Source organism: Callorhinus ursinus, unplaced genomic scaffold (assembly GCF_003265705.2).
Source record: "Callorhinus ursinus isolate GAN/ISIS: 27379988/994484 unplaced genomic scaffold, GSC_fseal_2.0 scaffold4, whole genome shotgun sequence".
Lineage (NCBI taxonomy): Eukaryota > Metazoa > Chordata > Mammalia > Carnivora > Otariidae > Callorhinus > Callorhinus ursinus.
This window is the reverse complement of record NW_027397066.1, coordinates 107,121,835-107,135,800: the sequence shown is the minus strand read 5'-3', so window position 1 is coordinate 107,135,800 and position 13,966 is coordinate 107,121,835. Positions and strand designations below refer to the sequence as shown.

The 13,966-nt window shown below is 45.6% G+C and overlaps 1 protein-coding gene and 1 long non-coding RNA gene across 15 annotated transcripts in view; one reads left to right on the top strand and one right to left on the bottom strand.

Annotated features, from left to right (window-relative positions):
* Nucleotides 1-1,746: 1,746 nt before the first annotated feature.
* The window catches only part of JADE1 (jade family PHD finger 1), a 59,285-nt gene continuing 47,065 nt past the window's right edge, over nucleotides 1,747-13,966 (bottom strand). For all 14 annotated transcript variants that reach the window (XM_025874174.2, XM_073892257.1, XM_073892254.1 and 11 more), the window contains 2 exons: nucleotides 9,152-9,269; nucleotides 1,747-5,580 (listed from right to left, as the gene is read on the bottom strand). In XM_025874174.2, coding sequence (XP_025729959.1) covers nucleotides 4,670-5,580; nucleotides 9,152-9,269 — 1,029 coding nt within the window. In that variant the 3' untranslated portion in view covers nucleotides 1,747-4,669. The remainder of the gene's footprint in view (nucleotides 5,581-9,151; nucleotides 9,270-13,966) is intronic.
* On the top strand, nucleotides 5,576-10,793 carry LOC112826058 (uncharacterized). Its single transcript, XR_003208835.2, has 2 exons — nucleotides 5,576-6,994; nucleotides 8,162-10,793. It is a non-coding gene; the product is annotated as an uncharacterized lncRNA (long non-coding RNA).

Below are 13,966 nucleotides of genomic sequence, written 5' to 3'. Positions count from 1 at the left end.
GTAGTGGGATTGAGAATAGTGAAAAATACTGAAGTGGGATACAGAGACCTGGCTCACCGTGTGGCTGTGGGAGTTCAAGGACGGACTCCCAGGTGACCCCAGGTTTCAGGCATGGATGACCTTTTCTAGGCAGGACAGGGAAGTGGACGAGCCCCACGGTCTCCAGCGCCCGCCTACAACCAGGAGGAGACGCCCAGTAGGCAGCCCATGAGGACTCAGAAGAGCTGGACGGCACAGACCTCAGACTCTGCAGCAGACAGTAGCTGAAGTCAAGCAAGTTGATAAATAGATTTGCTTTAAAACTCATTTTCAATGACCAGGCAATCTTCTCTTCAACCCCAGACTAGAACACACCATCTAATGCAGTTCTGAGCATTAAAGGGAAATCATACTGAAGATTTCAATCTTGAAGTTAATGGCAAAGTTTGCTGCAGATGGCTAATGTTTCAAAGGTAGAATCTGTTTTCTAAGTGATCTGGGTAAAAACATGAACACGAGTCCCTGGTGCCACATTTCCCATCACATATTGCAGAACTGCCAATGATAGGCCCTTCCTTGGGCTCCTGGGGACTTAATTTCCCCGGGGAACTATTGTGGTTATTCAACTTAAGACCTTGCAGGAAGAACCACAGTTATTTCTCTCTGGGGTCTTACTCAGAGCAAGCAACATGGAAATAAGTAGTCACGAAGGAGGAACAAGGAGAAATAAACAAGCTTTTAGCCAAATGTATGAACAATTCATATTTTAAAGCAAAACTGGCCAAGATTTTACAAAAATTATAAATTAGGGACAGTAACACCACCCTGTTGTGGCTTATAATCTACAAGAGAATGCAGACTGTAAACCCATAGCAGCTTTGCTGTTCCCACTATAAAGGAAGGTGTGTTTCATTCTATGCTAATTTCTGCCTGTAGTGGTTAAATAAAGACTGTTTCGGGCCGGGAAAACAAAACCAGAATTTAGAACTAGGGTCTAGGCCCAGTTCTGCCAATGCTTACTGTTGTAATCTTGGACCTACCTCCTTTGTGAAACGCAGAGATCTCTTCTTTGTCCTAGTGTTGCAGAATTCTGTGATCAAAAGACAGCATTTAACGAAACTACCCTTTGAAAAATTATTCCTGAAGGAACTTAAAGTCTTCCTGTCATTCAGGAATAGCATTTCTTGCCTCAGAAGGCTCACCGGTCAACATGTTGGAGAAATCAAGGCCTTGTTCCTACTCACAGTCTGTCATTTACTAAATGCCTACTGCATGCTTTAGATGTTTATGAACTTGCTTGAAATATCACAATAACCCCCGTAAAGGCAGTGGGATGTAATCTTTTTTTACAGAAGGGAAGATGGAGGCTTATGCTGGGTGAGTGACTTGGCAAAGGTCACATGGCTGATAAGCTGCAGTTCAGCCTTTAAACCCAGGTCTCCCTGACCCTGCAGTCTAAGTTGCTTAGACTCAACAACAGGTTACTTTCAGATCAAAAATTGTATTCTGGAAAGAACTCCAGGTGGGGAAGACTAAAAATCGAACCATTATCATTTTACAGTGCCTCACCATCACAGTGGAGCCAGACAGCAACCCAGTGAATCTGTGCTCTTCCACAATCTCGTTCTGTCCCTACAACAGTGCTCCTTCCTAAACCATGAGACAGTCGACATACATACACACCCACGCAGGACCACTATGTCATCTACATCTTCAAATACTTGGCAAAATCAGATTTCAAAAGACACTTAAAAATGTATTGCAAAATGTACAGCATTTATTCACATACAGACAAAAAAGGCACAAATTCTACTAAATAGTTCAACAAAAAAATACAGCTGTCCTCAACTAGTTTTATAAATACTTTCAAAAAGGGGGTAGAAATAAATACAGGATTGGGCCATGTAATATAAAATAGTCATCTCTACATATACTTTGTTTAATTTCTGATTTTTTTAACTCTTCATGCACCTTTTTTTTTCCAATTTTAGCTGAATGGACACCAAGCTAGGCACATAGTGAAAAATCCTCTGTACAAGGTTACAAATGTAATGACGTTTGTCCATTTCAAAATAATTAAGATTTGTACACAACACATAGAACCCTTCATTTCGATTTTGTGTTTATAACCTAACAAATGACATTCCAGGCAACTTTACAAAAGTTTAACTAGCCTACATTTTGACATAATACATTGATCATAATCAAAGATATTTCTTGGTCAGGATGCACAAGGAAAAATAAAGCTTCAAAGAAAAGAAACGAAAAGCAGAGCGAATGGCTCATCCTGAAGAGAGTGCAAGTGGGTGGGGTGGGTGGGGTGGGTGGGGTGGGTGGGTGCTGCGGACGGCCGCCTCATACAGAGGTCCCAGCAGGACGTGAACTAACTTCCAAAGCTATCATTACACTGTCAGAGAAACCGTGCTCTATACCATTTGCATTTCAAAGCAGGAATAAAAAGTGTGGGCTTTTTATTTTTGTGTTTTGTTTTTGTGTGGGTTTTTATTTTTTTTTTTGTTTTGTTTTTTTTGGTTCAGCATAACTTGGAACGTTTGAAAGCTTTTCAACCTAAATGTGGGGAAAAAACAGGTAAGGCATTATTTTTGCACAAAACTAGCATTCCTAAATAGTGCAAATGAATCTGGTACCTCTTAAAATGGTGAGAGGTCATATACTTACTAAAATTTAGATTTTCTTTCTATGGCTTGACAGATTACCCCTCTATATATTCTACTCTCACCCAGAGCTGTTGCTGTGATCAAAAGGTAACTGTAAAAAGTGTCCACCTTCTTCTGTATCCAGCAAAAAGGTTTTTGCTCATACGCAAAAAATCTGATTTTTAAATTATGCTATGAGTCAATGTACACCTTGGATTCATTAAGAAACTCCTAGTATCCGTAGCAACAGCTTATCTGGACAGCAGTCTTTCAAAATGAGCCCCATAGCTCAAAAATAGTCAATCTAAAAACCTGGGTCATTCTTTCCCCTCCCCTGAATTAGCTACTAAAATGTATTCGAAAAGTTAAGACTTGGTTTGAAAATGTCATACATACAATGGGGATGCATCAGATCTACTATTTGATCATCCGATAAAACTTGCATAGCAAGATGGAATTCAATAAGCCTTTTTTGCTGTTGACAATCACCTGGAAGACTTGAAAGGTAACTACAGAACTCAAAGCATCACTCGTTAAGTATCAGAATGTCCCTGCCACATGGAAACAGATGTATAAATGAATCAGGAATCTGAATACTGGTATTAACAAACTAAGGATAATTTAGGGGAAGTTGGGCTTGTTCCAAGTGCCCATAATTCTAAATTTCATTGCTATTTAAACTTTCCTTCTCTTAAGTTTGATTCACAACTACATTGAATTCCAAAGAAAATTAACAGGACCTTAACACTATCCACTGTCTTAATACATACGCACTACAGTGAGTGCAAAAACAGAACATTTGTACTCAAATTTAATGCTAAATTCATTATTGCTGATAACTTACTAGTTATTGCCATTTGCAATTAGAAAGTCCAAGTTACGAATTGGAGCTTAGAACTCTGACTCCAGGAAACCTATTACACTTTAGTCTCTTTCCCGTATAACCTTGGTTAAAGGTAAGAGGTTATCGCAACTTATTGCCTTTCTATTGTTTTTAAAATATAACCTATTAGGTTTTTTTTGCTTTTTTTTTTTCTTTTCCTTTTTCTTAAGGAATCCGTTCATGCTGGAAGCCCAGATTCCCCAACATATGCACTAGTGGTTGGCTCTGGGAAGTATGTCACCAGAGTCTGGAAGTTCATCGCTTGAACTTGGAATAGCCATTAGTATCGTTGGAAGCCAGATGGCCAGGTATTGCCAAAGGCCAGGGAGACCCCAAGCTGGCCTATAGGCAGTGGTTAGGGAGGAGGAAGGTCAAGAGGCCTGGTAAAAACGGGACCAACTGCCCTTTCTCACAGAACTTTCTAATGGCTTCACTCTCCACCAGTCCCATACCCACAACATACTCCAGTGCTTCAGGCAATGGGACCTTGCTACATGGACCTTAAATCTGCAAGCTGCAGCAGCTCCGCCCTGCCCCTTCAGATCTTCAAGTACTGACCTTTTTCTAAATCCTCTCTTCCCCATGTGCTGTTCTAATGTACACGAACTCCCTAGAGTTACTGAAGCTTCGGAGCTTGCTGCCTCTAACTACAATGCAACAAAACAGCCTTGTGGGCCAAAGTATAAATACGACTTCAACATCTACCACAGTCCTAGAAAGTAAGTTTTATGGGCCATTAAGTGGTACGTGAGGGTTTCTCAAGAACTGCATCTGATTCCGCATATTCAGGTAACCAAGAGTTTGTGCTTTGGGAAGAATACAGAGGGCAATACAAACTCAGGAGGCTTCCGGAAGCCTCGCCCTCTCTTAAGACTTATTTCATTCATTCTTATTTTAGTGTTTAATTCGGCCTCTAGTCTTAGTGTCTGACGGTTACAATCTACTCTTGTGTTTCCTCAACAAGTTGCCAATAACACACTTCTCACAACGATTTATAAATGACTCTGGGGAAAAAAAATTCAATCTGACTTGCAAGTAAATGTGTTTGTGTAGCTCAGGAGTGATGGGGTTCTGCTCGTCCCCCACGTCAGAGCTCTGGTCTAGCAACTCCACGACAAGCCCGCCGCGCTCCCACGCCATCTCGGTTTCATCAAGAGGCCAAAATGCTTCTCCTGATAATGTCTGTCCTCCGGCTGATGGTGCTGCTGGCGTGTATACATTTCTTTTCTGATGCCTCACTCTCTGAGTCACTCATCTCTACGTCAGGGACATACCCGTCGTTCTCATTGTCAGATTTTAATTTGTTTTTTGCCCTTTCCTTGGCTGGAACTCGGCCTAAGCCCAAATAGGGGTAGTCTGAGTGCTGGTGGCAGGCGCCCTCATGGGCCTCTCCCTGCTGCTGCCGTTCCCCCTTCTTTGGAATCCGGAATCCTCCCCAGTTTTTCACTGGGCTGGCAGGCGTTGTAGGCACTTGGACTGCAGTCTGGTTATAGTTTACTTTGATGAGGGAGCCGTTGCACTTGGGCACTAGCTCCTTCCTCATGCCAGGTGCTGACTGCCCCGCTCCCGGGGAGGCGGCAGCTCTGGTGTTGTCCAGGTGCCTCTGGGACACGTCTGTGGACCTGAGAGGCTTGTGACTCTGTTTACAAGGTCTGTCCTTTAAGTCTCCCTTACTGAGATCACAATGAAAACGATGGTCTCTTCTGTCCCCATGGTCTGGCATCACCACCCCGTTTTTCTGTTGTGCTGATATGAGACGTGCTTCTGCAAAGGTCTTTTCAAAACTCAAAAAGCTCTCTGGGACCACCATCCCCTCCCTTCTCGCACACAGGTCCGGCTGCTTCAGGAGGGTTTTGCCTCTGCTCCCAGTGCTGTTCTGCAATGGATCTCGTTTATGGGGCTTTTTCAGCGAGTGAACCAAGGAAGTACCCATTTGCTTCCTGAAGAACGCAGAATGCCACTTCAAGTCCTCTATCTTGGGAGCATCAGGGCCCACAGAAGGGCTGTTAAACAAAAGCATGTTTTCCAGTGAGGAGGAGGAGCAGGAAGAAGAAGGCACACCTATGAACATACAACCACAGAGGAAGAAAAATTACAGAAGCAGATCCATAAATATAAAATTCTAGATCTTAGCATGGCCCTATTAATGCAAACTTCCCACCCAACAGGACTACATACAACCACCCAGTCTAAAAAAATTTATACAAAAACTTATAAAAAAAAATAAATGCCTTGAGAATCTGCATTCAGTCTGCAGACTCAAATTAATATGCTCTATTTTCTAAAATAGCTGAAGCTCACCAAAGTTTTCATGAGACATCTTTCCAAGAAAACCATTTTCCTTCAAACAAAATAAGTGATCTGATTTTCAAAGAGGAACCCACGCAGAGTCCTCCTGGTCAAAAGCACTGCGTCTGCCCCTGCACCTGGTTAGGTACCTGCCTCCCCAACAAGACTGAGAGCACCACAAGGGCAGCAACTGGGGCTTTAAAGTGTCCTTTTCCAGGGGCACCTGGCTGGCTCAGTCGGTTGAGCGTCCGACTCTTGCTTTCAGCCCAGGTCGTGATCTCCGGGTCATGGGACTGAGCCTTGCGTCGGGCTCCACGGTCAGCGTGGAGTCGGCTTGAGAGTCTCTCTCTGCCTCTGCCCCTCCCCCTTGCGTGCTCTCTTGCACTCACGCGCTCTCAAATAAATAAATAAACACATGAAAATCTTTAGAGTTTCTTTCTCCAAAGTAAATATACTCCCGGGGGGCTATGCTGAGGATAAATAACTGTAAATACATGAAATGAGAAAGAAAGGTGTTTAAAATCATTCTTGACACATAGTAAATGTCTTTTAAAATTATATACAAAGCCTATTTGTGGAATTAAACTGAATTGTCATCCAACGTGAGGAGAAGGTAAAATAGTGTTTTGTGAACATTTTTGCTGCAAATCACAACTAAATTTCACAATATAACCCGGTAAGAGCTCACATTTCATGAAACCGTATTAGCCTTCTCCATGTGATGTGGCACTGACATGTCATTTGCTTTTAATGCTGGTGGTGACCCACCAAATTCATCTCACAACCAACTAATGAATCATAACCCTCAGTGTGAAAAACACTGAGTGAATTCATAACACACTGGAGGTTATCACAAGGACCACGTTTCTGTAAGAGCCTCCAGGACATCTATAAAGAGCTGTTTTCATGTTCTGTCTCCCATAAGGTATAAACCACCAGGAAAACAAGGCTCTGCCAGGCAGGAGCCCGGACGAGACCTCCCTGCTCCACAGACGTGGACACCGCACGTGAACAGAGCAGAGGAAGCAGCTCCGAACATGAAGGTGCCAGTGGACGCCACGGGGGAGGGGGTTCTACAGTCTGCTGGGCCGGGGACACCCGCTTTCTCAAGGATCAAACCTTAGGGTCAACCTTCACGCCACACTTCTATTTCTCTTCCTCAGTCACCTACTGTGGGAAAACAAAGGTAAGAGGGACTGACATTTTCTAAACCCCGATTTCCATCTGCCTGGGATCCATGTCTCTGAAAAGCCTCAGACTCATGACCTGGAAGCACTGTCCCCACCGAGGACACGCTTACCCAGCAGAATGGCCCTGCCCATTCTCAGCTTCACACACACATCTAAACCACGGACCCTGACCGACACGTCTAAGTCGTGGCCACCTCCTCCTCACCTGCAACCATCTATCTTACAAGACAGGAGACCCTCTTGGGGCATGAGTAAAAACACAACTGAAAGTCTAAAACTGGAAAAACGGGGTGGGGGGTGGCATCCGAAAGGGTTTCCACTGCACTCCCTGTGGCAGCCTGCAGGAAGATTAATGTTGCTTTCAACCCCTCACACTTAGTATGGTTCGTATCTCAGAGGGGAGGGAGGGTTTGTTTACCTTTTCCGGAAGAGCAGGATTTCATTACAGCTGTGTTACGCAAAACACTTCCTAACCTGGTTAAGAATCTCAATCACTTAACCCAAGTAAAAACCTCAGCCATGAAATGCAAAAAGCTGCCGGCAATATCCATGAAAAATGACTCTTAAGTGAAATCAGATGAAAATGCTCTTTACAGCTTATTTTTAGAAGTAATCACTCATTACAGAACAACTTCACAAGAGTCACAGAAAGCCCGCCAATGGCACAAGGCGCATTAGCGATCCCGCTCATCGGCAGCACTCGCTCTGGTGGCGCTGCAGGCGGCCTCCCCCGTGGGCTGGTGACAGGAGGCCACAAAGGCAAGGGATAAAACAGGTCCCGTTTATTTGCACTCAAGTAGGAATAACGAATGAAAGAAGTTCACTTGAAACAATCTGAATCAAGCTGCTTTCTTTCACTTCTGAACCCTACTTACAAAAATTTATTTTAAGTTTTACAACCGTAAACTCTAGCTAATGATACATCTGGAAAATATTTCTTCTCAGGAAGAAAATACCTAGGAGAACATTAGTAAGTTAATGCCATTAGTATTAACTATGTAACACCTCAAGAATATCATTCAAAACTCCCTAAAGCTTGTTTCCCTTTGTTCAGCTGACCAGTTTATGTCTAGTTCCATACATCTGGTTAGTTTTAGGTAAACCAGAATTTGGATTCCAATATAACAGGTTATAACCACTTCTCTGTTGTTTCTATGTGTCAGTCATCTACAGAGACAAAAAGCCACAGAAGCAGGAAAAGGAGGCCTTCTGTGGCCACACGAGGCACGTGCTGCCCGGGGCAGGGCAGGGCCACAGAGACTGGCTCCCGAAGACTCGAGACCTGCCCACTCCACTCAGCGGATCTCCTTCCCTGAGAGCCTCCCAATGCCTGCTCTGCAGGATTCACACTCACAGAATGTCGGTGCTCAGAGCCCTGTGAGAGGTCAGGATTCTGAACCCAGCCCCCTCTCACAGATCGAAAGTCCCAGAGAGGTTCAAGGACTTGCCCTACTGTGCACCCCGCCTCCAAGTAACGGATGTGCTCTCCAGAACGGAGGAAGTATATAGCTTAGTTTCCTTTTTCACTCTGCCTAGCCCAGAGCAATGTAAAAGAGAAGGCACTAAATAAACACTCGGTGCTGAATTTCAAAAATATCCACGCTTCCACCTACACCAAAACGTCCACTGTGAATGTTATCTCAACATGGATGTGTCTTAAGCACACAGCCTTAACATGTCTTATTTACCGCACGTTACAGGTAGATCCAAAGACTAGGTAATCTGTAAGCCTCTGTAGGTATCCCCATGACACTTTACATTTATCCAGTGCTTTGCAACACACTAGAGAAGTTGTTGTTTCATTCGAGTCTCACAAGAGCTCCCAGTAGGAAGCCTGAGAGATCGTCCTCACGTTACACAGGAGGAAGTGGGGGAGGCTCCGAAAACTTGGGCTTCCTTTCCTTGTGTTTGGCCTGTAAGCAGGGGATATGGGGTTCAACCCCTATCTGGGGTCAAATTCAAAGCCCTTTGCCCTATATCGTGACACTTCAGATGCCCAAAGATTTTCCTTGAATAGGAAAGTCTGTGCTTCTCAGATTTCTCCTGTAGCATACATAAAAGAAAATTAAAGAAACTTATTTTTTTCCTTCCCAGAACGTGAAGGCTTACAAACCCCTGCACTATTGTTTGCCCTACAAGAGCTTAATGCATACCTGAAACTCTTTCTTGCTCCAAGAGCTTAGTGTAAAGATTGAATATCTGTTCCTGGACTTTGCACACAGACCGCTTAATCTTTTCCCTGCGGGTCACCATGTAAGTGAGGTTCCGAACCTAGAACGTAGAGAATAAAGACGCTAAGTAAGCAACACATTAATGGTACTTTGGTGTTTTGTTCTTTACCCGAGATTGTGTCCTACTAGGGCCGTGAGTGACATCTGAAATCAAGGTGTACTTCAACATTTTATCCCATCTCTCAACTACTTTTGGGCTGCTAACTAGGATTCCACACACACCCCTCCATGGAGGCAGCAGCAACGTGGAAGAGAGATTGGAGGGGGACCTCAAACGAAAGCCCTGCCTCCTCCATCACACCCAGCCAGAGGCTCATCCCAGCAGAGAAGACCACTGGGGTCCAAGTCCAGACGTACCACCTCTTGACCAAGGACTCTGCTTACCACCCCTCCGTAGCCGCTCCCCATGAATTCTATGATGGAAGGCCTTCGAGCAGTTCAGAAGCCACTTTATCAAGCAGCTCCTGAGGATGGAATTAGGGAAGCACAGTGTCAAGGCCCATCAGAGGAGCACCCCTCCCCCACCCTCCGCCCAAAATTATCCCTGCACCGAGCCCACGAGAGGACCAAACGGGCACCAAGAATCCAAGGAAAATTCTTTGTCAACTGGACAGTATCTGAAATGCGTGGAGCTCACCGGTAGCTAACGTGTTCCTCTAGGACGTAAAGCGAGGAAGTCTCCTCGCTCTGCCATTGCCGTGCTGTCAACATCTCAAGTCCAACTCCCTGTATCACCACCCCCAACTGCCACATTCATTTGTAAGAAACTAAAAAGACCCAAGTGCTAAGAGCTCCACTTTGTATCTGACTGCAGTCACTGGTGACCCCACATAGATGCCCACTACCCAATACTAACTCATCGACCCCTAAATTTGTTCCCCATTTTTAAAGCCACCTGTGACCAGTTGATACAAAAACAGACTAGTCAATAAATGCCCTTAAATCCTCAGTCCCCAAACCTACTGGGAAACCGGACTAGATTGCACGCGCCTGAAAACTCAAATGTCAAATGCAACACCCCAGAGCTACAATAAACCTCTCCAGAAGATGAAGACCAAAACCCCAGAACAGTTCAGCAGTGGGAGTACAGGGCCTCTGTCCCAGGCATGATGACACTCCCCTCAAAACGTTTCCGGAGGCACGGGCGACCCCTTTCCCTGCCACCTTGACCATACAAGCTGAAGGGTCCCCGACCTCTTACGTAAGGAAGGATGGCAATGAGCCCCACACACAGGACTCTGCACTTTTGGCTTCTGTGCAAGCACCTCCCCGAAGGTTTCCAGTCCTTTCTGAACCCTAAGCGTTCCAGCCCTTGTCCCGTGTTCACGGCTGTCTTGTCTGCAAGAGGACAGGAGGCATAGACAGGAACAGGCTGGCTGGCTGGCTCACACATTTGCATCATGGCGGAGTTTCCGGGCCTAACACAGGAGAACCCAATCAGGCTTCTGCTGACCCTCATCAACTCGCCGACTACTTAGGATCCTCCTGACAGCTCTTCCTAATGTATAGACATGTGTGCGCTTGCCTGTGTAATCTTGGAATTAAAGAATTGAGAAGAAAATCACTCTCCCTGTCTCAGAGTAAATACTATTTTGGTGTAATTCACCCTGGCTAGAGCCTGTTCTGACAGCCTCAGAGCTCCAGGCCAGGAAGAAGATGTCCTTTATAAAAATCCGGACCAATTTGGGGATGAAGTGGCTCACAAGCTATTGTCTTTGATAAGTATTGTTCCGGCGGGGGGGGGGGGGCCCACTGGGGGCTTAAGTGTGAAAGCTCAGTTAGAGGAAGAGGCAAGACCTAGATCTGTATTGCAGATTAAAAACTTCTGGCCAACAGTTTTTACATCAAGGAATCTGACTTCTGGAAATAGGAAATAGAAACAAATTCTGACATCCTAGGAGCAGATGAGGTTATTACTCTATTCAAGTCAGATGTACAGCCAAGATACTTAGATCTCTCTGACTTGAAAGTATCCATGAAAACAGAAACTAGGAAAACCAGGGTACCTGAACTTTGCATTATTTAAATTTAATTCTGATAGCTTCAACCACTATCCCCAGGAAAGGCTCCCACAATGGCCGCTAGGTGGGAAAATTCCACTTCTATTCCCCCTGTATCCTCTGATGAGAAACCTCTACCTGGAACCCCAAAAAGCTAAGGCCAGGGTGGATTTTCATTGGGACAAATCAACCCCTGAATAACCCAGGCCCAGCTGACCACATTTAGACTAGTGAATGCCCTAAACCTTCCCTCCTTTATGCACAAAGCACCCCTCACAGGACAACTTCCACCAGCAGCCCCGGCCGTGCCTGACAACCAAACGTCCTCCCCTGCTTCATCCTCTCCAAGCTGCCAGCAAGGAGTTTCCAGAAAAAGAAGTTCATGGGTACACTCTCACACCATGCTAAACCAGAGCCAGGATTTCCCCAAAAGCAGTGATTCTCAAACAAACACGTGGGAACCCTCAAACACAGAATGCTGGCCACTAACCCCTGTCCCAGTTTCTGGAGTCAGAGGTGGGGTCCAAAACTTGGCACTTCTGTTAAGTTTCCAGGTACTGTTGCTGCTGCTGACTGGGGCCCACACTCTGAGAACCACTGCCCTCAGGAATCCAAGAATGGCCTCAAGGGGTTTTCTTGAATCCCAAACACTGTTCGCACACTAGAGCTCAACATGCCTTTTGTTCAGGGACAACTGTAGCCTCCATCAGATTCTCAGTGGTGACCATTCCACTGAGTGGTGAGTAGGACAGTCTCCCACAAGCTGGCCCCCTTCGGATGAGCTAGCCACACGTGCAGAGGGGGCAGGTCTATAAGTTCTCACTTGCTGAACTGATGTTTACTGCATCTTGTAAAAGACAACATCTAGGGGAAAGGGATCCCACCAGAGTGAAGTGGCGGCCCCGGGAACTTGACATAGCCATGGACTACACATCAGCAATTGTGTCTTCTTAAAGATGGGGGTTCCCAAACCCTCCTAAAATGCACTCCTGCCACCTAACTTTCCCATCCAGAACTGTACCCAGGTGTGTAATGCCCCGAGGTGTGTATTTCCAAGAAAGATCTATTAACGTTATCGTTCATCAGCTGTTCGCATTTCTAATGAAGGCTACTCATTTGTCAGTTTAGGATTGACCACAGCCTTGATTATAATCCCGTGTATTCACGGCTTCTGCATACCTGCTATGAACTACTACTGTGTTTATGAGCCGAACTCTTAATTGAAAAACAACGTAATTTATGATTTGTTCTGGTCACCCCTGCCCTGATATATTTATTGCCTATAATTACAAAGCACTGTGCAGCTCTCAGGGGCACAGCAAAGATTTCAATGTTTTTTAAGCCACCACTATTGTGGGCCTCATGGCAAATTCTGAAAAACTTTTTTTTTTCCATTATAATAAGCCCATTTTAAACTGACACTAAATTCTCTAAAATCTCTTAGGCTTTTAATAAAATAAATGTAAGTAATGCCACACACACACAAAAATCCTGATTTATTCCCTGTTTCTCGTACATCAATGGTATCATTCTACTTAAAAACCAACAGTGATGACTCCAAAAAAATGTTTAGAATTTAATTATAAGTGCGTGTTAATCTGAGTAACTGAAGTACAGAAAAGAGTTAGTACACCACAAGCATTTTCTACACTTTTATTCTGTGGTGATCGTGAGACAAACACAGTCCAAACATTTAGACTTCTCGTCCTCCCTCCTGAGGACTATCTGACTCCATAGCTCATGCACCCCCACGTACAGCGGTCGTCAGGCTGGGAATAATGGCTTCTCACCAGGATTCCAGTTTATCCTTCTGAATCCCTTTCTCCTCTCAACAAAACTGCCACACATACATGTGGTTGAGGCGAGGTCTTCTTTACACTCACCACCAGGGGGGGTATGGCAGCACAGAGCCTCACAAACCCTCCTCCCGCCTGCCTCTGCCTGGGCCTGAATCTGGAATCCATCGGAACCCGGTCAGGGAGGGGGTGTCACAACATGCTGGCCCTCAGGCACTCGGGTCTCCTACTAAAAGGATCTCGAATGATCACTTAATACTTCCGCTCCTATGCCATCTTTAGCAGGGCCACGCAGGTCTCTGTGAGAGCTGGATCTTTCGGCTTTAACATTCCTCCGATTTATCCCTACTCTTGGCCTACACTCTCATTTCCAATCATCTCCCAGGCAGGTGAATCACTCCCTGCTAGTAAGTGAGGTGCCTGGGGGCGATGCATTAACGGTTTCAGGCCACTTGGGTGCCTTTCAGAGCAGGAAGCTTCAGGCCAGAGAGCTTGGGGCCCAGCTCCTGCGCACTAATGAATTTAATCGTAGCTGGCAGTCAGGGGAGTTGACGCAGAAGGTGCTCTAGGACGCATCCCCATTTAGCAACCTCAGTCAGAAACTACTACAGGGAACAGGAGGCCCTGGAGGGAAGACAGCCCGCTCCTAATTATTCCTGTAGCAGGAAGGGAGGTCCAGACTGGGACTCCAAAGGTAACGGAGAGCTGGGGAGGCACAAAGCAGCCAAGAGTTGAAGGAAGTGCCATCAGCCGAGGCTCCAGGCAGCCAACAGCCACTACGTCCACAAGCCAGTCGTGGGCTCACGTAGTGTACTGAGCATTACCCGGGGCCCCTCAGATGAGGCGGCCCGATGCGCCGGCTAGCCCGCCCCACCCCGGCACTGACACGCGTGGACAGGGACACACGAGCACACACGCACAGTATATATACTCTGCCTCAG